This window comes from Ochotona curzoniae, unplaced genomic scaffold (genome assembly GCF_017591425.1).
Source record: "Ochotona curzoniae isolate NIBS_2020 unplaced genomic scaffold, NIBS_Ocur_1.0 contig_4502, whole genome shotgun sequence".
Lineage (NCBI taxonomy): Eukaryota > Metazoa > Chordata > Mammalia > Lagomorpha > Ochotonidae > Ochotona > Ochotona curzoniae.
The window spans coordinates 1267952-1289183 of NW_024466308.1; the positions used below are offsets into that span (position 1 = coordinate 1267952).

General features: G+C 65.9%; 3 protein-coding genes across 7 annotated transcripts; 2 read left to right on the forward strand and 1 right to left on the reverse strand.

Moving 5' to 3' along the window:
* The first annotated feature begins 3745 nt into the window (after nt 1-3745).
* On the forward strand, nt 3746-8659 carry HOMER3 (homer scaffold protein 3). 3 transcript variants are annotated; one of them, XM_040986218.1, is made up of 9 exons: nt 3814-3827; nt 3924-4080; nt 4193-4324; nt 6084-6191; nt 6460-6581; nt 7350-7506; nt 7618-7728; nt 7937-8023; nt 8193-8659. In XM_040986218.1, exons 1-9 carry the CDS (start codon nt 3814-3816, stop codon nt 8382-8384), a joined length of 1080 nt encoding a protein of 359 aa, XP_040842152.1. In that variant the 3' UTR covers nt 8385-8659. The 3 variants fall into 3 exon arrangements, with proteins under 3 accessions (XP_040842154.1, XP_040842152.1, XP_040842153.1); XM_040986219.1 differs by having other exon boundaries at nt 7946-8023; XM_040986220.1 differs by lacking the exon at nt 6084-6191 and having other exon boundaries at nt 3746-3827.
* Nucleotides 8660-9078: 419 nt separating this feature from the next.
* On the reverse strand, nt 9079-13365 carry DDX49 (DEAD-box helicase 49). Its single transcript, XM_040986377.1, has 13 exons — nt 13185-13365; nt 12974-13097; nt 12634-12719; nt 12289-12410; nt 11827-12014; nt 11593-11733; nt 11420-11495; nt 11169-11245; nt 10976-11073; nt 10476-10550; nt 9730-9818; nt 9566-9637; nt 9079-9473 (listed from the first exon to the last, which is right to left on the reverse strand). The coding sequence occupies exons 1-13, from the start codon at nt 13297-13299 to the stop codon at nt 9306-9308; spliced, it is 1431 nt and encodes a 476-aa protein (XP_040842311.1). The 5' UTR covers nt 13300-13365; the 3' UTR covers nt 9079-9305.
* Nucleotides 13366-13578: 213 nt separating this feature from the next.
* COPE (COPI coat complex subunit epsilon) lies at nt 13579-20660 on the forward strand. 3 transcript variants are annotated; one of them, XM_040986378.1, is made up of 10 exons: nt 13579-13733; nt 14535-14597; nt 15712-15812; nt 16215-16367; nt 17556-17609; nt 17981-18062; nt 18615-18770; nt 19608-19676; nt 20250-20324; nt 20539-20660. In XM_040986378.1, the coding sequence occupies exons 1-10, from the start codon at nt 13614-13616 to the stop codon at nt 20584-20586; spliced, it is 921 nt and encodes a 306-aa protein (XP_040842312.1). In that variant the 5' UTR covers nt 13579-13613; the 3' UTR covers nt 20587-20660. The 3 variants fall into 3 exon arrangements, with proteins under 3 accessions (XP_040842312.1, XP_040842314.1, XP_040842313.1); XM_040986380.1 differs by lacking the exon at nt 18615-18770; XM_040986379.1 differs by lacking the exon at nt 16215-16367.
* Nucleotides 20661-21232: the final 572 nt, after the last annotated feature.

Sequence of the window (21232 nt, forward strand, 5' to 3'; positions counted from 1 at the left end):
GGGCACGTGGCAAATGAGGGTACAAGGCCTGAAGGGACCGAACCAGCCGGGGTCGTGGGGGTGCAGAGAGGGAGGGCTGGGGCTCGGCCTCTTCCCACCACACCCCTCAACCTGCAGCCCTGGACCCAGTGCTGGGCACACCCCCACCCACCACCTTGCCACCGCGTGTTAACCCTTTCTAGCCTGGCCCTCGGGGGGGCCTGGACCACTGCTTCCTGGGAAAGTGGGGAAGGCATGCTTGTGCTGTGTGCGTGCTCACTTTGGCCTTCTCAGAGGTCAAGCTGTAATTTTTTCTTTAAAGATTTTTCATTTTTATTACAAAGTCAGATTTACAGAGAGGAAGAGAGACAGAGAGGAAGATCTTCCGTCCGATGATTCACTCCCCAAGTGGCCGCAACGTTCAGAACTGAGCCATTTCGAAGCCAGGAGCCAGGAGCTTCCCCCAGGTCTCCCACGCAGGTGCAGGGTACCCAGGCTTTGGGCCGTCCTCCACTGCTCAGAGGCCCTGCTCAGTATAACCTTCCCCACCCAGCTGCCACCACCACCTCTGCTCCCAGGCCTGCCGGCATACGCCCATTTTCCAGATGAGCAAACTACAACCCACAGTGCAGAAGAGGGCCCTTCCCCGCCGCCTGGGACACCTTCGGGCCAAGGCCACATCCCAGCCCTTGGAGGAGCCACAAAGGGGACTTGGGGAGCACGTGAGCTCTCTGCTTTCTGCCTACGCCAGGAATGATGCCAGCTTGGGCCCCTTGCCCAGCTGTTTGCCTCCCGCGCCCCCCATCAGTGGTTCCATTGGCCTGCCTGCCCAGCAGACCCTCAGCGGCTTCTAGAAGCCCAAGACTCCACCAACAGCTCTCATACATTCTCCTTTTTCATTCATTTATTTTAAAAAAACATGTTCACAAGGAGACGTCGCCCAGTGAACAGAACAGGCCATATTCTCCCAGTTCTCGCGTTGGAGTATCGTGCCTGCGATGCGAGCCAAGTTGGTGGCTGGTACAGACGCCTGTCAAAGACTGTGTGTGTGTGTGTGTGTGTGTGCGCGCGTGTGTTGGGGGGTAACTGGGTCTGGCCCCAAGCCAGGAACAATCCCACTCTCCCTCCGTGCCTCAGGGAGGCCGGGCGTGCCCCATCCCTGGAGCAGAAGGAGGGCTGAGACGGCGAGGTTGTAGCCACCAGATCAGGCTTTGGGAAAGGAAATGGACATCTTGGAAAGAAAAGGGGGGGGGGGGAGGAAAGGCGGTGCAGGGGGACAAGAAAATCAGGGAGGCTTGCTGGAGGAGGCGGCGGACCACGGCAGAGCTGCCACTGGGACGAAGAGGGCGCCCCCTCCCAGAGAGCTGCACCCCCGTGGCGGGACATCCCGGTGGCAGTGGTCACTGGGAAAGGTGGCTAGCTAGCGGCTACACTGTGGAGAGAGAGAGATCTGGGGGAAAAAAATCTATAAAACTATGCAAAAAAACTCGAGAGAGAAGTGTGGGGACCTTGGTGGGGAGTGGGGGTTGCTGAGTGGTGGCCAGGAACCTCAAAGCCGTGTATGTGCGTCTGTGTTGCTCGTGGCGGTGTGGGGGGTGGCAGGACTTTGGAGAAAGTTCCAAAAAAAAAAAAAAAAAAAGTAGGAATTGAGGGTGGGGCTGGTGGGGGCGCCGAGGGAGGAGTCATTCACCAGGGTGTGACCTTAACCCTTGGCCTTCAAGCCTCTGGTCACCCAGGGGTGTCTCCCTCCTCTCAGCCTGCCTCCAGGCCCTCCGCCACGGCACCCCTCCATCCGCAGACCCCCGGGGCGGTGAGGTCCAGCGCAGGTCCAGCTGTGTCCACCTGCTGCCCCTCCCCCGGCGCCGGGCACCGGCAGAGGGCGCAGCGGGCCGGCCCCGGGGAGGCGGGGCGGGCGGTGGCCGCGTCGGGACCGGCCGCGATGGGACCGCAGGCGGCGGCGGCGCAGACAAAGACGCGGCCGGTGCGCAGGGCAGCGCGGAGGGCGCGGGCCCCGGAGCCTGGCAGCGAGCGGGGCGCAGAGCCGGCAGGGTGCGTGAGGAGCCCTGTGCGCCCAGGGCGCACGGCAGCCAGGGCCGCCGGGGTGGGGTGGGGTGCTGCTGCTGGAGGAGGAGGCGGTGCGGGGGTGCCGGTGTGTACAGGGGGAGAAGCCCCAAGTTCTGGACTCAGAGACTGGGGTAAGCCGGCGCGAGAAGTCGGGGGGGGGGGTCCGAACTCCTGGATCTGCGTTTGGAGACGTGGCAGAGTGTGTGTGTGTGTGTGTGTGTGTGTGTGTGTGTGTGTGTGTGTGTGTGTGTGTGTGTGTGTGTGTTTGGGGGTGGGGTGTCCCCAAAGTTCGGAAGTCGGGGATCTGGGAAGGGACACGCGGCTTGGCATCGGAGATCTGCCCGAAGTTTCCAAGCTCGCGTTGGAGGAGGGGAGGCGGCGGCGCGTGCCAGGTGCGGTGGTGTGTCTGTTTTGTGCAGTGAGGGACGGGGGGCTCCCTGAAGTTTTGGATGCAAAGTTAGAGAGGTGTCAGGGAGAGAGCCAACAGGGCGTCCCCAAAGTTACAGACCTGGGGCTACAGGAGGCAGGGGGCGTGGGAGGGGGCCCAAGTTCTGCATCTGCGGGGCTGGAGGGGGCAGGGAAGCGGGGTAGGGGGGATCTCTGACATTGTACAACTCCTCAGGAGTCCCAGGGTTGGGGTGCGGCGTCTGAAGTCTGGGGCGTGCCTGGGGTGTCCTCCTGTTCAGGGCTGGGGACTGAGCCCTCCAGGAATCCTGGGGGGCGCCTCTATTCCGGAGCGCAGAGGTGGGGGTGCGGGCCGCACCGAGACGGACGACTGGGGATCCGCGCGCACTGGGAGGTGGCGAACCCCACCCCGCACCCCCACCCCGGCCGCCCCGGGGCTTGGCGGCGTCCGCATGACCAGAAGTGAGTAACTCACTTCATCGCACGCCCAAGTCTGAGCAGGAGGGAGCAGGCAGGCAGTCCGGCCCGGGAACACCCCCTAACCCCTGTGGCGCCTGGGACCGCCCCCCAACCGACCCTGGCCAGGCCCAGGCCAGCGCCGTCCCCTCCCCTATGCCCCCATCCCACCACTCCGCAGGGGCTCGGGTTTCAGACCTTTAGGACCCGGAGGACCTCTGATCTTACCCCCCCCACACACACTCCGGGGTTGGGGGCGGTGCGCTTCCCCTCCCCCAAAGTCCTCTGAGTTGCCCCTACACACCAGAGCCCGGGCGGGTCTGAAGGGGCACTGCGCGAGGGCCAGGAAGTCTCCTCCCAGCAGCTTCCTGGTGTGGCGGCCACAGGAAGAAGCAATAGGGAGAATGGGGGTCCCTCTTCTCCCCAGCCCCCCATCCTAGATCCTGCCCTGCTTCCCCTACCCCACCCCAGATCGGCTCGCGTGAGGGGAGTTACGGAGAAGAGGACCCTGCGAGTTCGGACTTGGAGGGGTGGGTGCCCAGGGGCTCCCCCTCTGGGAGTCGAGTTGAAAAGTGGCCCCCACTGCCACCCTCTTGCTTTGGTGGAAAACCCTGCTTTGGGGGATGGACAGGTATGGTCAAAATACAATGAAGTGTTCTGGTCTGTGTACAGGCACTGGGCCACGGAACCCCAGGGTGTGCAGGGTGTTTCCCACAGAAACAGAGACAGACAGACAGAACAGGACAGGTCCGCTGCCCTGCCATGCTCACTTGCCCCGGGCCCTGCGTGTCTGACGGCCTAAGGGACACCCAGGCCACCCCCCACCCCATCTCGCTCACAGGGGCCGGGCCAGCAGCTCCTGCCACGCGCCTGGCTGCCCCCGGGAGCGCCCCCAGCCCAGCCTGACCAATGTCCACAACCAGGTGAGCTTGCAGCAGCCTCTGGCCTGACCCTGAGCCCTGCAGCCAGCCCCCCACTCCCGCCCGCTGAGCCTCATCCTCCGACCGCCCTGTGCGCAGGGAACAGCCCATTTTCAGCACTCGGGCCCACGTGTTCCAGATCGACCCGGCCACCAAACGCAACTGGATTCCCGCGGGCAAACATGCGCTCACCGTGTCCTATTTCTACGATGCCAGCCGCAACGTGTACCGTATCATCAGCATCGGAGGTGCCAAGGTAGGGGCCAGGCTGGTGCCCCCCTCACCCCCAGCCACCACCGTGTGACCCCTGGAAGGGCGAGCGGGGGAGGGGCTTCCAGGACCCCTTGCTGCCAACCCCTTCTTTGCAGGCCATTATCAACAGCACCGTGACCCCTAACATGACCTTCACCAAAACCTCCCAGAAGTTCGGGCAGTGGGCGGACAGCCGTGCCAACACCGTCTACGGCCTCGGCTTCGCGTCCGAACAGCAGCTGACTCAGGTAGGAGGGGAGAGAGGAGGGTCTCCCACGCAGGTGCAGGAGCCCACGCCCCTGGGCCACCCTCTCCCTGCACTGCCGTGGGGAGCTGCGTGGGAAGTGGAACAGCGGCTGCAGTGGGGCTGGCGTCTCCTGCTGCTGTCTGTAACGGCTCCTCCGCCCCGACAAGGCCAGTCAGTTGTTTTATGGCTGGTTTTTTTTTTGGTGGGAAACGCAAGACCTTGAACTGTTGGTTTCAGGCCTTCCACACCAACGCAGGGCCGGTGGGTCTGTTAACAGCTTTGGTTATTATTTTTTTTTAACGATTCATTTATATTTATTCAAAAGGCAGATTTAAAGAGGGGAGGAGAGACAGAGAGGATCTGTCTGCCGGTTCACTCCCCAAGTGGCCACAATGGCCGCAGCTGAGCCGATCCAAAGCCAGGAGCCAGGAGCCTCTTCCAGGTCTCCCACGCGGGTGCAGGGTCCCCAGGCTGTGGGCCGTCCTCCACTGCTTTCCCAGGCCACAGGCAGGGAGCCGGGAAATGGCATTGCCTGGATATCAACCGGTGGCCATATGGTCTCCTGGTGCATACAAGGCGAGGACCTTAGCCACTAGGCTGCCACGCCGGGCCCTTTTGTCTTTCCATAAAAAATTATTTTTCCACTAAGGACAATGATTAAAAAAATATTCCTTGCTTTCCTGGAATACAAAGGTTGCTTGCACGAATAACCTAGGTGTTAATATTAAACACACAGAAAGCAAAGATGAATTACTGCTTTCTTAGAGCCCGCCCCACCCTACTCTCTATTGAAAGGGCCGGCCTGCCGCACAGGAAGGTTCGAGTCCCAGTGGCTCCTCTTCCCACGTGCCTGGGAAGGTTGCCAAAGTTGACCCAAACATGGGGGTCCCCACCGCGCCTGTGGGAGACCCAGCCTTGGTGTCTGTGGGCTTTGGGGCGTGAGCCAGTGGATGGAAGCGCCCCCCTCGTTCTGTCTCTCAGTACGTCTTAACAGCGACGGCTACAACAAAATGCAAGGCGTAGCACCAGGCCTTAGCGATGAAGGACGGCGCTCTGTGTGTGTGTGCGCCGTCTGTCTGCCTCTCACATGAAAAGCAAGGAAATCATAGGAGAGGGACTGGCTCAACTGGCTAATCCTCCACCTGCAAGTGCCAAGACCCCACAGGGCGCCGGTTCTAATCCCGGCAGCTCCCACTTCCCATCCAGCTCCCTGCCTGTGGCCTGGGAAAGCAGTGGAGGATGGCCCACAGCCTTGGGACCCTGCTCCCGTGTGGGAGACCTGGAAGAGGCTCCTGGCTCCTGGCTTCAGATCGGCTCAGCTCTGGCTGCTGCGGTTACTTGGGGAGTGAATCAGTGGACAGATCTTTTTTTTTTTTCTATAAACGTGCCTTTCCAATAAAAATTAAATAGATCCTGAAAACGAAGAAGAGGGAATCCCCCACTGGGTTAATTAATGCCGCGTCTCTCGTCTACTACGAGCCCGACTCCGCTGTGGGGACAGCATTTTCTAGAACCTTCTCTCCCCTTCCTTCCGGTTAACAGGCTCGGGGGTGGGGTGGGACACCGTGCCTTGGGGCCGTGCCACAGTGACAGCACTGGCAGCGGATGGATGGATGGACGGGCATGACGTGATGGGGTGTGTGTGTGTGTGTGTGTGTGTGTGTGTGTGCGCGCGCGGAGGCTTGGGGGGAGGGCTCGGAGTTGGCAGTTCAGCTGATGTCTGTGTCTTCCTTCTCGCCCGCCCCCACGCCCTCCTCCAGTTCGCTGAGAAGTTCCAGGAAGTGAAGGAAGCAGCGAGATTGGCACGGGAAAAATCCCAGGATGCCAGCGACCTTACCAGCCCAGCGCTGGGACTGGCGTCTCACCAGGTCCTGCCTCCGTTCCTGTCCCACTGGCTCCTAGCAGGGCATCCGTTCCTTGCCCTGGTCTCCAGGAAGGACTGATGCCCACCTGCCCTCCTGCCCGGGGACAAGCCAATCACCCAGACCAGCAACGCTGGCTGTTGCAGTGGGGCGTCTGAGCTCTGCCTGCCTCCCCACCAATCCGTTTCACACCATCATTCATCCTGACCTGCTGGTGCGTGTCCCCGGGAGGTCAGCCCTAACATAACACACACACTCCCTCGCCCACCCGCAGGTGCCTCCCAGCCCGCTGGTCAGCGCCAATGGCCCCGGCGAGGACAAACTGTTCCGCAGCCAGAGCGCAGACGCCCCTGGCCCCACAGAGCGGGAGCGTCTCAAGAAGATGCTATCTGAGGGGTGAGGGCAGCGAGGGGGTGGACACAGGCTGGGGTGGGGTGAAGGTGCAGCCGCATAGGGTCAAGGAGGACCGGCCCCTCCACATCCATGCCTCCCCGACGCCCAGCAACCCCACTGACCTCCTGGCACCCTTTTCTGGCCATGCCTCCATGAGACGGGGTCGGGCTGGGCTGAATGAAGCCTTTTTGGAACTGGCCCAGCTCTTTTCGCTGGGGTGGGGCTATTTTGGCAGAACTACGCCTACCCTGGTCCCAACCCCTCAACCCAGTGCCACTTTGGCCGCACTCAGGGCCTGATGACAGCCTGCCCCCAACTAGGACATCCCTGCCCTGGCTCTGCCCCGCCCTGACACACCTGCCCTGGCCCCGCCCCGCCCTGACACACCTGCCCTGGCCCCGCCCCGCCCTGACACACCTGCCCTGGCCCCGCCCCTCCCGGACACACCTGCCCTGGCCCCGCCCCTCCCTGACACACCTGCTCTGGCCCCGCCCCTCCTGGACACACCTGCCCTGCCCCTTCCTGACACACCTGCCCTGGCCCCGCCCCTCCCTGACACACCTGCCCTGGCCCCGCCCTCCCTGACACACCTGCCCTGGCCCCGCCCCTCCCTGACACACCTGCTCTGCCCCTTCCTGACACACCTGCCCTGGCCCCGCCCTCCCGGACACACCTGCCCTGGCCCCGCCCTCCCTGACACACCTGCCCTGGCCCCGCCCCTCCCTGACACACCTGCTCTGGCCCCGCCCCATGTGACCCGTGTCCCCACAGCTCTGTGGGCGAAGTGCAGTGGGAGGCCGAGTTCTTCGCGTTGCAAGACAGCAACAACAAGCTGGCCAGCGCCCTGCGAGAGGCCAACGCTGCGGCGGCCCAGTGGAGGCAGCAGCTGGAGACCCAGCGAGCCGAGGCCGAGCGCCTGAGGCAACGGGTGAGGCCAGCCACCCTGTGCCAGCTTGGTCCAGGTCCCAGCTGTCCCAGAGCTGGCCCTTAGGGAGCATTGTGCTGGGTGGCAAGGGGACCTGACTTCCTGCCCGTGCAGGTAGCTGAGCTAGAGGCCCAGGCAGCTGCCGAGCCCACTCCGGTCAGTGAGAAGGAGGGACAGGGCCAGTCGTTGGAGCAACTGGAGGCCCTGGTGCAAACCAAGGACCAGGTGGGTGACGAGGGGTCCCTGGGCCAACCGCTCCCGGGGTCTGGCAGGGGGGCGGCAGGTGGGTGTGTACTGGTTGGGGGCAAGGTCAGTGGGCGTGTCCTGGCCGGGGGCGGGGCCGGTGGGCATGTCCTGTGGCAGGTGGAGCGACTGTTGTTAACGGGCATGGCCACAGTGGAAGGAGCCAGCCCGAGCTTCCTGTTCTTTCTAGGAGATCCAGACCCTGAAGAGCCAGACTGGGGGGCCGCCCGAGGCCCCCGATGCTACTCCGCGGGAGGAGACCCAGCAGAAAGTTCAGGTGTGTCTGCACAGGGTACCTGGCCCCGGAGCCTGGGGTCTGGCTGGCTGAACCCCCGGGCCTGAGGTTGGGGTGCTTGCTGGTGGACGGCTGTTGACACGCAGCCTGTACCTTCCTGTACGTTGAGACATCCTGCCAGTCTTGCGTCTCCCCCCACCCCCCCACTCAGGACCTGGAAACGCGCAATGCCGAGTTGGAGTATCAACTGCGGGCTACGGAGCGCAGCCTGGAGGAGGCGCGGGCCGAGCGGGAGCGGGCGCGGGCCGAGGTGGGCAGGGCAGCCCAGCTGCTGGACGTCCGGCTCTTTGAGCTGAGAGAGCTACGGGAGGGCCTGGCCCGGCTGGCCGAGCCTGCGCCCTGAGACCCCCGCTTCCCAACCCCGACCCCTGCCGTGGCCCTGCAGGGCTGGGGTTACAGGGTCGGTCCTCAGCCCCCGGGGTGGAGACCACAGGCGGTCCCCGTTGGGCCTGTTCGCCCTGGCAGGGACCAGGGGCCCCCCCGACTTGGCCCTGAGGTGGCAGCGGCTTGGCCATGGTTTTCTGGCCAACTGGCTGATCACAGCTCAGGGGCCTCGGAGCTTCTCTGTTGTATAGAAATTTCTAGACTTTGCTCAGGCCATGTGCTGGTGTCAATTACATTTCTAAGCAAGGCTGTGGTGTGGTGTGTGTGTGGGTCCCTGGTCAGCTGGCACTGTCCCTGAGAACAGGTGTCTGGGGACTCGTCCAGGGCTGGCTGTTCTCTGCCTCCTGGAGCTCAGCCTGTGCTGTCCGGCCCAGGTGGGACTTGGGGGCCCCCGGCGAAGCACCCCTCTCCCCGCCGTGTGGCCTGGTGGGTGGCCAGATCTTAGCTGAGGCCGCCAGCCCCTGGCTCCCTGTGGCCTGCTGGGGAGTGGAGTTGGTGTTGTGCCCATTTTCCCAGGTTGGGAGACTGAGGCCCAGGCTGGAGCGGGTGACGTGATCGGCTGGGAGGACGATTCTGGGGTGGGGTTGGGGTACCTCGGATGACAAGGTGTTGTTTTGTTTGGGGGGGTTCCCAGTTCCTCCCCTGAGTCAGACTGAGCAACTCAGAAGCTGCATTTATTAAGCACCGCCTGCATGCCAGGCACAGTCCCTCGAGGTTTCTGCAGGAGGGGACCCTGGGCCGGGTGCCAAAGCCGCTGGGGGCAAGGTCAAAGGCCGGACCCTGAGAAGGAGCCGGCGGGGTCCCCGTAGCGTGGGTGAGCAGGAGTCCGACCCGAACCTCGGGACCCTCCTCCGAGGGCTTGAGACCACCGGGCCGGCGCTCAGGCTGGGTCCTGCGTGGCCGTGGGCGCCCTGTGGCCGGCCCCCGCGGCCCTGTGCCGCCGCTGCTGCTGCTGCTGCAGAGTCCGTTCCACCTTCTCCTTGAAGCGCTGGTTCTGCTGCTTGATTTTAAGCAGCTCAGCCTTGCGTTTGGCCTCCAGGTCGGGGTCCTGCGGCGGGGACACACACGCGGTCGGTCAGGGGTGTCGAGGAGGGGGTCGCCCCGCTTCCCGCCAGCGCTGTCGGGGTGCAGGGGTCTCACCCTCCCCTGCAGGATCAGCTGTTTCCTCTTGTTGATTTCTTTCTTCTGGTCGAAGTTGGCCGCCTCCAGTTTCTGTGGGCGGGAGGGGCGGGAGGGGCGCGGTCAGGACCGGTGGCGGGCGGGTCCCACAGGGGCGTCCCGGGAGGGGGCACCTCCAGACTCACGATCTCGCACTCCCGGCGCACCACGTTGACCTGCGTGAGGATCTGCAAGACCTCGGCCTCCTCCACCGAGAACTCCTCCAGGGTCTTCTCTGCGGGGCATGCGGGGCACGCAGGGGCTTGGCCTCGTGCAGTGAGCACCCCCCCGGCCAGGCCCTCACCCAGGCTGCTCTGGGGGCACGCGGGGGCTTGGCCTCGTGCAGTAAGCACCCCCCTGGCCGGGCCCTCACCCAGGCTGCTCTGGGGGCACGCGGGGGCTTCACCGAGTTCTCAGGGAAGCAGGTGCTCCGTGCTGCGTGGGCCGGCTGCAGCCCGGTGCTTGGAGCGGGGAGGCAGGGGGAGGTCCGGTGCCCGCTGTGCGCCCCCCACCCCATTTCAGCTCCCTGCTCACACGGTGGCCTGGGAAGGTGCTCAGATATGGGGGGCAGAGGACTCTCCCCCACCCGGGGCCTCTGGCCTGTGAGCTCACTCACTCACTTGCCCCCAGCTCAGCGGCTCACCCCCGTTCCCACGCGTGTTTCCACGCATCTCCACATCTGTCCCGTGCCACCGTCGCCCTCCGAAGGGGAGGAAGGCCCGGGCTGACTCAGCCCCACACCAACCGCCCTGCACCTGCCTGGGCCACCCCGGCCCCCGGCCATGACGTCAGGGGCAGGACCTGGGCTGCGTGGCGGGTGAGGCTGGGGGTGGGGTACGGAAGGCACCTGCTGGGTGTGGGCCACCCCACGCACCCTCCCCGCCCCACTCACTGATCTGCTCCTCGATGGCGTGTACCAGGTGGATGTCGTATTGCGTCACCAGCGTGATGGCCTGTCCTTGCCGCCCTGGGGGACGCACCGGGTCACCTGCTGTGACCCCTCCCCCAGCCCCCAGCTGGCCGGGTCTCTGCCCCTCCTCCCCGTCTCTCCATTCTCCGTTTCTGCTTTGTGATATGAGCCACAGGCTGGCAGGACTGGAACCCCTGCCACTTTAACAAGCTGCCTGTTCCTGTCACTGGCAAGGCACTGGGGCCCGGGGAGCAGCCAGGACCACCTCAGCCCTGCGGGGGTCACGGCTTAACTGGGACGCCAAGACCCCAGAGGCACAACTGCTTGTTCTCGCTGCTGCGCCCCGGACGGGGGGCCTGATGGGACAAGCTGGGGGCCGGGGGGGAGGGGAGGCGATAGGGAGTGGTGGGGACTAGGGCAGCGCACCCCGCAACCCAGGGACGGCCGCCCACCCTGGACGACCCTCGGGGTCGCGGGCTCACCTGCACGGGCCGTGCGGCCCACTCGGTGGATGTAGATCTTGGGCAGGCCTGGCGTGTTGTGGTTTATAACCACCTGCACGGCGGGGATGTCCAGGCCCCTGCGTGGGGCAGAGCTCGGTCAGGGCCGCGTGTCCGGGTGTGGAACCGAGGCGGGCCGGAAGTCACCCCCAGGCGCACACGGCCGGGCACTCACCGGGAGGCCACGTCCGTGGCAATGAGGATCCGGTAGATGCTGGACTTGAACTTGGCCAGGGCAGCGAAGCGTTCTTTCTGCTCCGGGCCACACATTGAGTCGGGAGCGCGTTGGGACAAGGGCTTAGCGGGACGGGGAAGGCGGCCAGGAGCGGGCCAGGGGAGGGTCCAGCTGGGCAGTGAGCGGCAGGTAGGGGCAGGTAGGGGACGTCTGGGCCAGGCAGGTGCCGGGGCGGGGCGGGGCCACCTCACCTGCTTCATCATGGAGTGCAGGGCCACGGCGGGGAAGTTGAATTTACGCAGCATCATACACAGGACCTGGCAGGTCCTGGCGGTCGGGGGAGGAGGGAACGGCCCTGGTGAGCCCTGCGGTGCCCACGTGCCCGGGCGGGCTGCTCGCGCTCTCGCCAGCCCCCCTCACTCACTTGCAGGTGTTGGTGAAGATGATAACAGACCAGTCCTCGTGTTCATCCTGGAACTTCTGCACGAGGTGGACCAGGTAGGCGTCCTTGACCTTCTCGGGCACCAGCAGGTAGCGCTGGTCCAGCTGCTCCACGGTGCGCACACTGCGAGGGGAACCCGCCAGTCGGTCAGCTCTCCCTGCCTGTCCGCCCGCCGGGCCTCGCCCCTCCTCTAGCCCGCCCACCCAGCCCACTCACGGGGCCTGCGCCTCCCAGAAGAAGGGCTGGTTGGTGGCCAGGCCCTGCAGCTCCCGGAGCGTGTCGGTCAGCGTGGCGCTGAACAGCAGCGTCTGCCTGCGGGCCGGCACGGCCGCCAGGATGGTCTCCAGGTCCGTGGTGAAGTCGGTGCAGCCCTGCTCCAGGAGCCGGTCGGCCTCGTCCATCACCTGGCATGGGTGCGAGGGAAGGGGCCGGTGAAGGGGCCGGCCAGGGAGCGGGGCCTGCACGGGGCCGGCCAGGGAGCGGGGCTGCACGGGGCCGGCCAGGGAGCGGGGCTGCACGGGGCCGGCCAGGGAGCGGGCCTGCACGGGGCCCACCACCACACACCTAGTCCGGCCCCTGCTGCGACGGGCGGGGCCTGGCCTGGCAGGTGGACCCTGGGAACACTCCCTCTCCCCTGAGCTTCCTCCTGAGCTCCTGCCCAGGTCCGGGTTGGCTCACCAGGAACTGGATCTTGTTGATGCTGAACGTGTTGGAACTCCTCAAGTGGTCGGCCAGGCGACCCGGGGTGGCAATGACCACGTGTGGCTTCCGCGACAGCTCCAGCGCCTGCGTCACCATGTCTGGTGGGGATGAGGTGGGAGACAGGGACAGGGGGCGGTGAGGGAGGGGGCTGTGAGGCTCAGGCCAGCCCTCCCGCCCAGGCCCGTTACCCCAAGCCACTTACCCCAGGTCCCCTCCCCAGGCCCCCTCTCCAGGCCCCTTACACGAGGCCCCCTCCCCAGGCCCGTTACCCCAGGCCCCCTCCCCAGGCCCGTTACCCCAGCCCCCTCTCCAGGCACCTACCCATGCCGCCCACGATGATGCAGTCCTTCAGACCCAGAGGTTTGCCCAGCACACGGAACTGCTCCGCGATCTGATAGGCCAGTTCGCTGTGGGGGGTGCAGAGGGACTCACAGCTGGCTGCACCCTCAAACCTCTCCCTTCCCACCCGACTCTAACAAGCCTGGCCCCTGCCTCTGCATGCGGCCTCTGCTTAGGATCCCCTCCCCTAACGTTGGTTCATGTCCCGGCTGCTCCACTTCCCCTCCAGCTCCCTGCTCGTGGCCTGGGAACGCAGCAGAGGACGGCCCAGAGCCTTGGCACCCTGCACCCAGGCTCCTGGCTGCAGCCAGCGGGGGCTCACCGGGTGGGCGTCAGGACGAGGCCGAAGATGCCGTAGGGGTCCTCTGACAGCTTCTGGAGGATGGGCAGCACAAACGCCGCCGTCTTGCCGCTGCCCGTCTTGGCACAGCCCAGGCAGTCCCGACCTGGCCAAGGGCGCAGTGGCATTAACGGGGGCAGCGGGGACCCCCACGACCCCCCTCGCCCTCCCGCACCTGCCCCACCACGCTCACCCTCCAAGATGGCGGGGATGCAGCCGAGCTGCACCGGCGTGGGCTGCTTCAACCCCAGCTGCCGACATTGTTCCACCAGCCACGACGACAGCCCGAGCTCCCCGAAACCCGCCATGCCTCCCCCACACAAAAACAGTGAGCACTCGGCCACACGGGAGATACCCGGTGAGAAACAGCCGCGTTTCCGGTGCGCTCCGATGACGTCGGAAGCCTTGCCCACGCCCTCATCTTCTGACTCCCCTCCAAGAGAACTACAACTCCCAAACAGCCTTGCGAGTGTGTCCCGCCTACTTTCCATGCGTAAGCTCATAGCACTCTCCCATTGGCTAATTTGCACGTCGCTCAGGCTACGGAGACTACATTTCCCAGCATGCCGTGTTCCGGTCGACGTGTCTCCCCGGAAGAAGGAAGGGTGAGAGGAGCAGGAACATGGCGCCCCCCGGCCCAACCCCCGGCGGCTCCGGCGAGGTGGACGAGCTGTTTGACGTGAAGAACGCCTTCTATATCGGCAGCTACCAGCAGTGCATCAACGAGGCGCAGCGGGTGAAGGTGCGGCCTCGCCCTGGTGGGGGGCTGTCCTCTCGGCTTGCTTTCCAAACTCGGCTTTTTTCTGCTCTCGGCGGTTCCTTGGACTTGTCGGGGTTCGGAGCGTTCCCGGGACGAGCTTCTGCCGCCTGCCACGTGCCTGGGCTGGCAGGGTCGTGGGGTCCCTCCTTCCAGCACCCCGAGCCCCCCGTGTCTTCATGCAACGCCTGGTGGACAGACCCCACGCTGTGCTGCAGGCCCCTTAGCCACGGGGAGGCAGCGGGGCACGGCCCAAGACGAAGGGCTGGGACCCCTGGGTCTGCAAGCTGACCGACGGCAGAGCTTTTGTGCCATTCCGCTCTTCAAATTAAAAGGAAAAAGGAAGTTGATGTATTTATGCTGGTGGCCTCTGACACCCGCCCCTCCTCCCCTAGCCTCTGGGATGCCATTACCCCCTGTGGGTTTGTAACCCGGGGTCCCGGGCCTGCCGTGTCCCTGTGGAGGGGTGGAAGCTCGTGGAGCTGCCACCAGTGGCTGCTGGTGGCCATCGGGAAGGGGTGCTACCCAGAGCAGTGCCCAGCGGCCCAGTGCTGGGGCGCCCATCCCCAGGGGGCAAGTGGCCGGTGTCACAGGCTCTGGGGTCGCTGCCCACCCTCCCCAGGATGATAACAGGGCACCTGGCAGGGTGTCACTCCAAGGTGGCCTCTGCCAGGCCCTCCCGCCTTGCCAGCCCTGCCTACCTGTCCCAGGTCCTGGGGGGCACGCTCCTGACCGCCCGGGGCCCCACGTGGGCTGCTGCATCACGCCTTGACCTTGCTCCCGCAGCTGTCCAGCCCCGAGCGAGAGGTGGAGAGAGACGTCTTCCTGTATAGGGCGTACCTGGCCCAGGTGAGCGTTGGCCCCTGGGAGCGGGGGCTGTGGGTGCGTGGGGCTGGGAAGACGGCCACGAACAGCGGGGGCTGTAAGTCCAAGCGGGAGGCCTGCAGGGTCCAGTGACTGCCAGCAGACGTGGCCAGCACAGTTGCCATGCCCACATCGCCACGGCCACTGATTTTTTCATAAATTATTATTTGAGAGAGAACGTTAGCCACTGGGTCAGGCCTCCGATGCCCACGCGTGTCTGTGGTGAAGAAGCTCATGGAACCAGAGGGGGGTGGCTGTCACAGTACCAGGACAGACGCCAGGAGGCAGTGGGGGGCGGCAGCGGCTCAAGCCAGCAATTGGGTGTCTGCCCACCTTGGCCGCTCGTGGTCGGGGACCTGCACTGCGTGGCCGGCTCCCAGCTGCGGCCCGAGCCGGGGACCGGTGCCCGCCTTACTGGGAGTGAGCCCGCTGCGTAGCTCCCAAAGATATATGACAGAGTTTCCAAATTATGTTAGGACTTGGCACAAGTGGCTCAGTTGGCTGATCTTTCCCATTGAAGTGCTGGCATCCCATAAGGGCGCTGGTTCGTGTCCCGGCTGCCCCACTTCCAACCCCAGGTCCCTGCTTTACCACCTGGGAAAGCAGCAAAGGACGGCCCAAAGCCGGGGGACCCTGCACCCTCGTGGGTTAAAATCAGTTCAGCTCTAGCTGTTGTGGCCCCTTGGAGTGTGAACCAGCAGGTGGAGGATCTGTCTTTCCTCTGTAAATCTGCTTTTGCAATTAAAAAAGAAAAAGGGAAAGAATTGAATCAGAGAGCGGCCCCCGGAAGTGGCCAGTAGTATGGGGCTTGGGGGTGCACCTTGCATTGTAGAAGCACAACCCCGGATCCTGTCCCCCCAGGACAACACGCCCACCTCCCTCCCACCCCTCTCCCCTCGCCACCAGTGCTGGACAGGCCGGGCAGGGTCAGTGACCCGTCAGGGCCTGCAGCTAGAGCCACACACAGTGAGGGGCCCCCGTGAAGGCGCACACGGCTGCCTTCCCAGGCCAGGTGACCCCCGTACCCTTGGGGGTGGAGTTCTGGAGAGGGGCTTCCTGGAGGGGGTGCGCTGCTGACACGCATCTGTCCCGCCCGCAGCGCAAGTTTGGCGTGGTCCTGGACGAGATCAAGGCCTCGTCGGCCCCCGAGCTGCAGGCCACGCGCGTGCTGGCCGAGTACCTCGCCAGTGAGAGCCGGCGGTAAGCCTGGGGGGCAGGAGGCAGAGCGGAAGGGCCTCCCTGGGCCGCACAGGCTCAGGCGGATGGGCAGCCAGCGACCCCGCTGGGAGGCTCTGAGGAGGGTCAGCAGATGGCCGTGTTCGTGCAAGTGGCCTGGGGCCTCTAGGCGCCTGTGAAACCTGCCTCTTTGGGCACTGACTGGGCTCTATGCTCCAGGAGGGGCTGGCTGGGGTCACGGCGCTGTCTGACCGTGGCTGCTGTGTCCCCAGAAGGGTGGCCCAGCCTGCATGTTGGGAGAGGTGGGAAGGCAGTGTGAGGTTCCGCCCACTGCCGCTGCGTGCCTGCCCGGGTTCCTCCGTGAGCAAAGGCTGCCCGGTGCCCTCCAGGCCCCGGCCGCGGGCCCTGAGCAGTCCCATCTTGCAGGGATGCCATCGTGGCTGAGCTGGACCGAGAGATGGCCAAGAGCGTGGACGTGGCCAACACCACCTTCCTCCTCATGGCCGCCTCGGTCTACTTGCACGACCAGAACCCGGACGCGGCCCTGCGCGCCTTGCATCAGGGCGACAGCCTCGAGTGGTGAGTGGCTGCCTGGCCTTCCTGGTCGGGGGCCTGTGCTGAGCGCCAGGGCGCCCCGTGCTGCTAGGGGACACGCGTGTGAGATGGGCGGCTGACTGTCTCACATCCCAGAGGGAGTTTGGGGGGGCCACATTATGGCTGCAGGAACGGCCTGGACCGGTCCCCAGGCTGTACACAGCCACGGTTGTCATGGGAACTGTGAATGAGGCAGCTCCAGGGGGCCCAGGGCCACTGTTGACAGGGGCTCCTTTCCCAGCCTGGAGGCGCTGCCACCCACAGGGCCCGGCCAGCGCGCCAAGGACACGGTGCCCTCTGTTCCCGGGGAGTGGGGCTGAGCAAAAAGCACCTTTGTCTCCGCAATGCTGTCCCCATAGTCCCCAGCCCCTGGCCCTGCTGTCCCCAGCCCCCAGCCCCTGGCCCTGCTGTCCCCATAGTCCCCAGCCCCTGCTGTCCCACCAGCCCTACTGGCCCTGCCGTACCCTGGCCCTGCTGTCTCCATGGTCCCCAGCCCCTGCTGTCCCACCAGCCCTACTGGCCCTGCTGTCTTCATGGTCCCCAGCCCATGGTCCCACCATCTCTATGGTTCCCGGCCCCGCTGTCCCTGCCGTCCTGGCCCCCCACTCAAGGCTGGCATTCCCCCAGCACACTGCGGGGTGCAGCCATGGCTCCCCCAGAGCTGCCCCTCTGCTGCCTGCCTGCCGGCCAGCCTGCTTACTGCAGGTCCTTTCCTGTCCCAGCCTTGCAAGCGACAGCCTGGGGCCCGGGCAGTGCCTGGTTTGACAAGTCAGCTGTTCACACCTCGCGCTGGCTCCCTGCCCGCAGCGGGAAAACCCTGGCGCTTGCAGCCCCATCAGGAAGCGGTGGGCCTGGCGCCTGAGGCCGCACTGGGGTCCTGGGGCCCTGGCATTGGCCGGTGCAGACTCGAGACCAGCTCGCGTCCCCCTTGGCAGGATTTGTGTCTTGAACTCCCCACCCCGGCCACGTCCCTGGGTCCAGCTTAGGGGTCCCCACTGAGGGTGCATTTAGATGGGGGTGCAGGGAGTCGGCTCCAGGCTGAGCCGGCACAGCAGTGAACTGTGGGTGGGAACTTTCTGGAAGGGGCTACCCACACATGGTGAGTCCATGGCTGAGGTGGGGAACCACGCGCATCCGGCTGCCCACCCATGTTCCCCCCGTTCCTGTCCACAGCATGGCCATGACGGTGCAGATCTTGCTGAAGCTAGACCGCCTGGACCTTGCCCGGTGAGCCTCAGCTGGCTCCGCCCTGTGGGGGCTCCCCGATCCCGTGTGCCCCACAACCCGCCCGGAGCCTCATGTCACGGGAAACCCCCCGTCCTCCAGCCTCCGAGCCTCGGCTGCCCTCCGTGGGCCCGGTCCTGCAGGGCCTGGGGGGGCCGGCCACCCAGGACCGCGTGCCCTGGCTCACCCGTGCCGGACGCCGTGCAGGCAGCAGGCAGGGCCGCTCCTGCCTTCCCAGGCCAGGGCGTAGCCAGAAGCCAGCTCTGCGACCCGGCCTAACCCTGGGCTTCTGGGCGGGGGGAGGCGGGCCCTGGAGCAGGGACCGGGTTTTGGGGGCACTGGACAGCTCAGCGCCCCCCGTTCATCCCCTCAAGGAAGGAGCTGAAGAAAATGCAGGACCAGGATGAAGATGCTACGCTCACGCAGCTGGCCACCGCCTGGGTCAACTTGGCTGTGGTGAGCCCGGATGCCCGGGGGGTGAGGGGCGCCTGCCCCGCCAGCAGGGTCCTCCAGCCAGCTCCCACCCATTCCTGGCCGCTGGCTGCTCCTGTGGGAACCCCACCTTTGCCTTCCATGGCTCCTGCCCTCCCGGCTGGGTCCCTTTCCTGCTGGGCAGCTGAGTGGCCCACGCTGGCGTGGGAGGGCCAGCGCTCCTGGAGCTCTGTCCTTCGGGAGCCTGAAGCCACGTGTGGCTCTTCGCCCGCCTTCGCCCAGCCTGGGCACTGGTGCCCGGGCACAGCCTTCTGGGACTTGGCCGCTTTCCCAAGCGTGTCCAATCACACATCTCCCCACCCTCCCGTGGCGTGCGACCCACCAGGATGGAGCGCGAGGGCCAGCCGACTTGGTCTCTGGCTCCTGTGTCCTTGGCCAGTGGACAGGACACGGCTGCTGGTGGGGGAGTACCTGCTAGCCCTGCCAGGCGCGGTGCCCAGCCAATCCTGACAGCTCAGCACGTGGGGCGGGCCAGGCCCCAGGGACCCCAGCAGTGACAGCGGCGCCTCCTTGCAGGGCGGCGAGAAGCTGCAGGACGCATACTACATATTCCAGGAGCTGGCCGACAAGTGCTCCTCCACCCTGCTGCTGCTCAACGGCCAGGCGGCCTGCCACATGGCCCAGGGCCGCTGGGAGGCCGCCGAGGGCGTGCTGCGGGAGGCACTCGACAAGGTAGGGCGCGGGCGGGGGGTCAGCGACGGGGTTACCACTGCGTGCCGGCCGGGCCTGCCTGGCCCGCATGCAGAGCCGACAGCCCACGTGTGTGCTTTGGGTTTTGTGTTAGTCTGAAATGCAGCATTAGAGAGAGACAGAGTGAGAGGGGAGGAGATCTTCCACCCACTGGCTCCCTCCCTCCCCCGGCCAGGCCAGAGCCAGGAGCCGGGGTGTCTGCTGGGTCTCCGTCACGGGGGCAGGGACCCACATCCCTGGCCATCTTCCACTGCCTTCGCAGGTACACTGTTAGGGCGCTGGGTTGGATCCCAGAGAGGGCAGGGAGCAGCACCCCAAGGGGCAGCTGTGTGCTGTAACAGCAGGGGGCTTCGGCCGACATCCCACTCGCGTGGCAGGAACCCCGGGCCCTGCCGCTTCCCCATGGGGAGTGGGCCGTGTCGGGGAAACTGGCTCTGAGGGCCGGAGGGAGCAGCTGGGACTCCTCCCCCAGCACTCTCCATCAGGGGTTGTGGGGTCCCTCACAGCAGCCTAACCGCAGCTGCGCCCATCAGCCAAGGAGCTCGTGTCCCTCCTCCCCACCCCGTCACCCCCACCCTTCCTACCTTGTGGGAGGGACCGGAGTCTGGAGCTGAGGTGCCCACGGTGGCTCCCGGCCAGCCAGGGGCCTGACTGCCCACACCCCCACCCGGAGACGCTTCTGCTTTCCTCCTGGGGGGGAGTGGCCAGTGAAGCCTTGCCCCCTCGTCCCCGCCAGCCCAGGCTCCCTGGTGGTGGTGGTGGGGTGGCCCGGAGGTGCTGGCCCGGTGACCCCAGCCCGTGTCTGGCCCGTGTTTGCAGGACAGCGGCCACCCGGAGACGCTGATCAACCTGATCGTCCTGTCGCAGCACCTGGGCAAGCCGCCAGAGGTAGGCTGCCTGTGCCCCGTCAGCCGCGCACACGTGTGCCCGGGCGTGGCCGTCTCCGCTCAGGGTCCCAGAGGACTCGGCTCACCAGCTCCCTGCCAGCGGGCAGCAGCAGGCAGGCGTCGCCTATCCCCACCAACCAAGGCCACGTGGGGGCCCTGACCTGTGCCACCTTAGGGAAGGGGTGGGCACGTGTGGGACACCCAATATTGCAGGGAGCAACCCAACTGGGGGTAGAGGAGGAGCAGGGCCTGCTTTGGGGAGGTGGTTACCCAGCCCCTGGCACCCCAGGGTGTCACCCTGGCCAGCCGCAGGGACAGTGTGGTCCCCAGTCCTGCCAGCCGAGCCCGGAGGCAAGCGTGGCAGACCGTCCAGAGCCCCAGCTCCCACCCCTGGCTTCCCTCCCCGGGGACCCCTGGGCCTCCCTCGGGGGGTGCCCCTCTGGCCTTCCTGCTGGAACTTATTCCAAGGCATGGGCTGTGATGAAGGTCCGGGGCGGGGCTCTCACTGCGCCCCGAGGTTGCCTTGCCAGTCGGGGAGCTCAACTGGGTTTGGTTCACCCCACCTCCCCCACAGGTGACAAACCGCTACCTGTCACAACTGAAGGACGCTCACAGGACCCACCCCTTCATCAAGGAGTACCAGGCCAAGGTGGGCCCCCGTGGGCAGCTGGGCAGAGGCCGGGCTGGGGTCTGTGAGCCCCCGTGGGTGGCTGGGCAGAGGCTACGCTGGGGTCTAAGCTCCCGTGGGCGGCCGGGCAGAGGCCAGGCTGGGGTCTGAGCTCCCGTGGGCGGCCGGGCAGAGGCCGGGCTGGGGTCTGTGCTGACCCCGGCTCTCTCTCCCTGCACCGGCCTCGGCGCTGAAGGAACATGACTTTGACCGACTGGTGCTGCAGTACGCGCCCAGCGCCTGAGGCCTGGAGCCCCGGTGGCCTTCACCCCAGCCCCGTCTCCCCGTCTGCAATAAACGCCTCGATGCTGTGTCCTCGCCTCTGCTGGACCTGAAGCTGCCCGCACACGCTCACTCACACACACAGTGCCTAAATGCAGGGGGTCCTGCCGGGGCCCGTGGCACCCAGAGGTCACACACACCTCGTGTGGGATGCAGGGACCCAGACCCATGCCGCTCAGGTGACTTGGGTGGTAAGGGCACATGGGGGCTAGGAGCGTGAGGCCTGGCCCCCCAAAGCAAGGAGTCTCTGTGTGGGCCGACTGTTCCCCCTGGGCGCTGGGCTTTCCGGGCAGTGGGCACAGTGGGCACAGCTGGTAGGTGCCGACACCCCGCAGGGCTCTGGGCTTGCTGACGGCGAGCTGGCCAGGGCCGCCTGCCTCTCACTGGGGCCCAGGCCTGCTCTGCGGGCCTGGCTGGGGAGGGCGCGCCCTGGGCAGGAATGTTGGGGTTGGGGGCTGCGGAGTGTGGGAGAGACCCCGGTGGACCTCACCTAGGGTCCGGAAGCCAGCTGCGGGAGCCGGTTTCCATGCGCGCCTGGCCCCCGTCACGGCAGAGTGCAAAGGAAACTGGAGGCCGGGCTGGAGCCAGGGGCTCCTGCATCGCCAAGG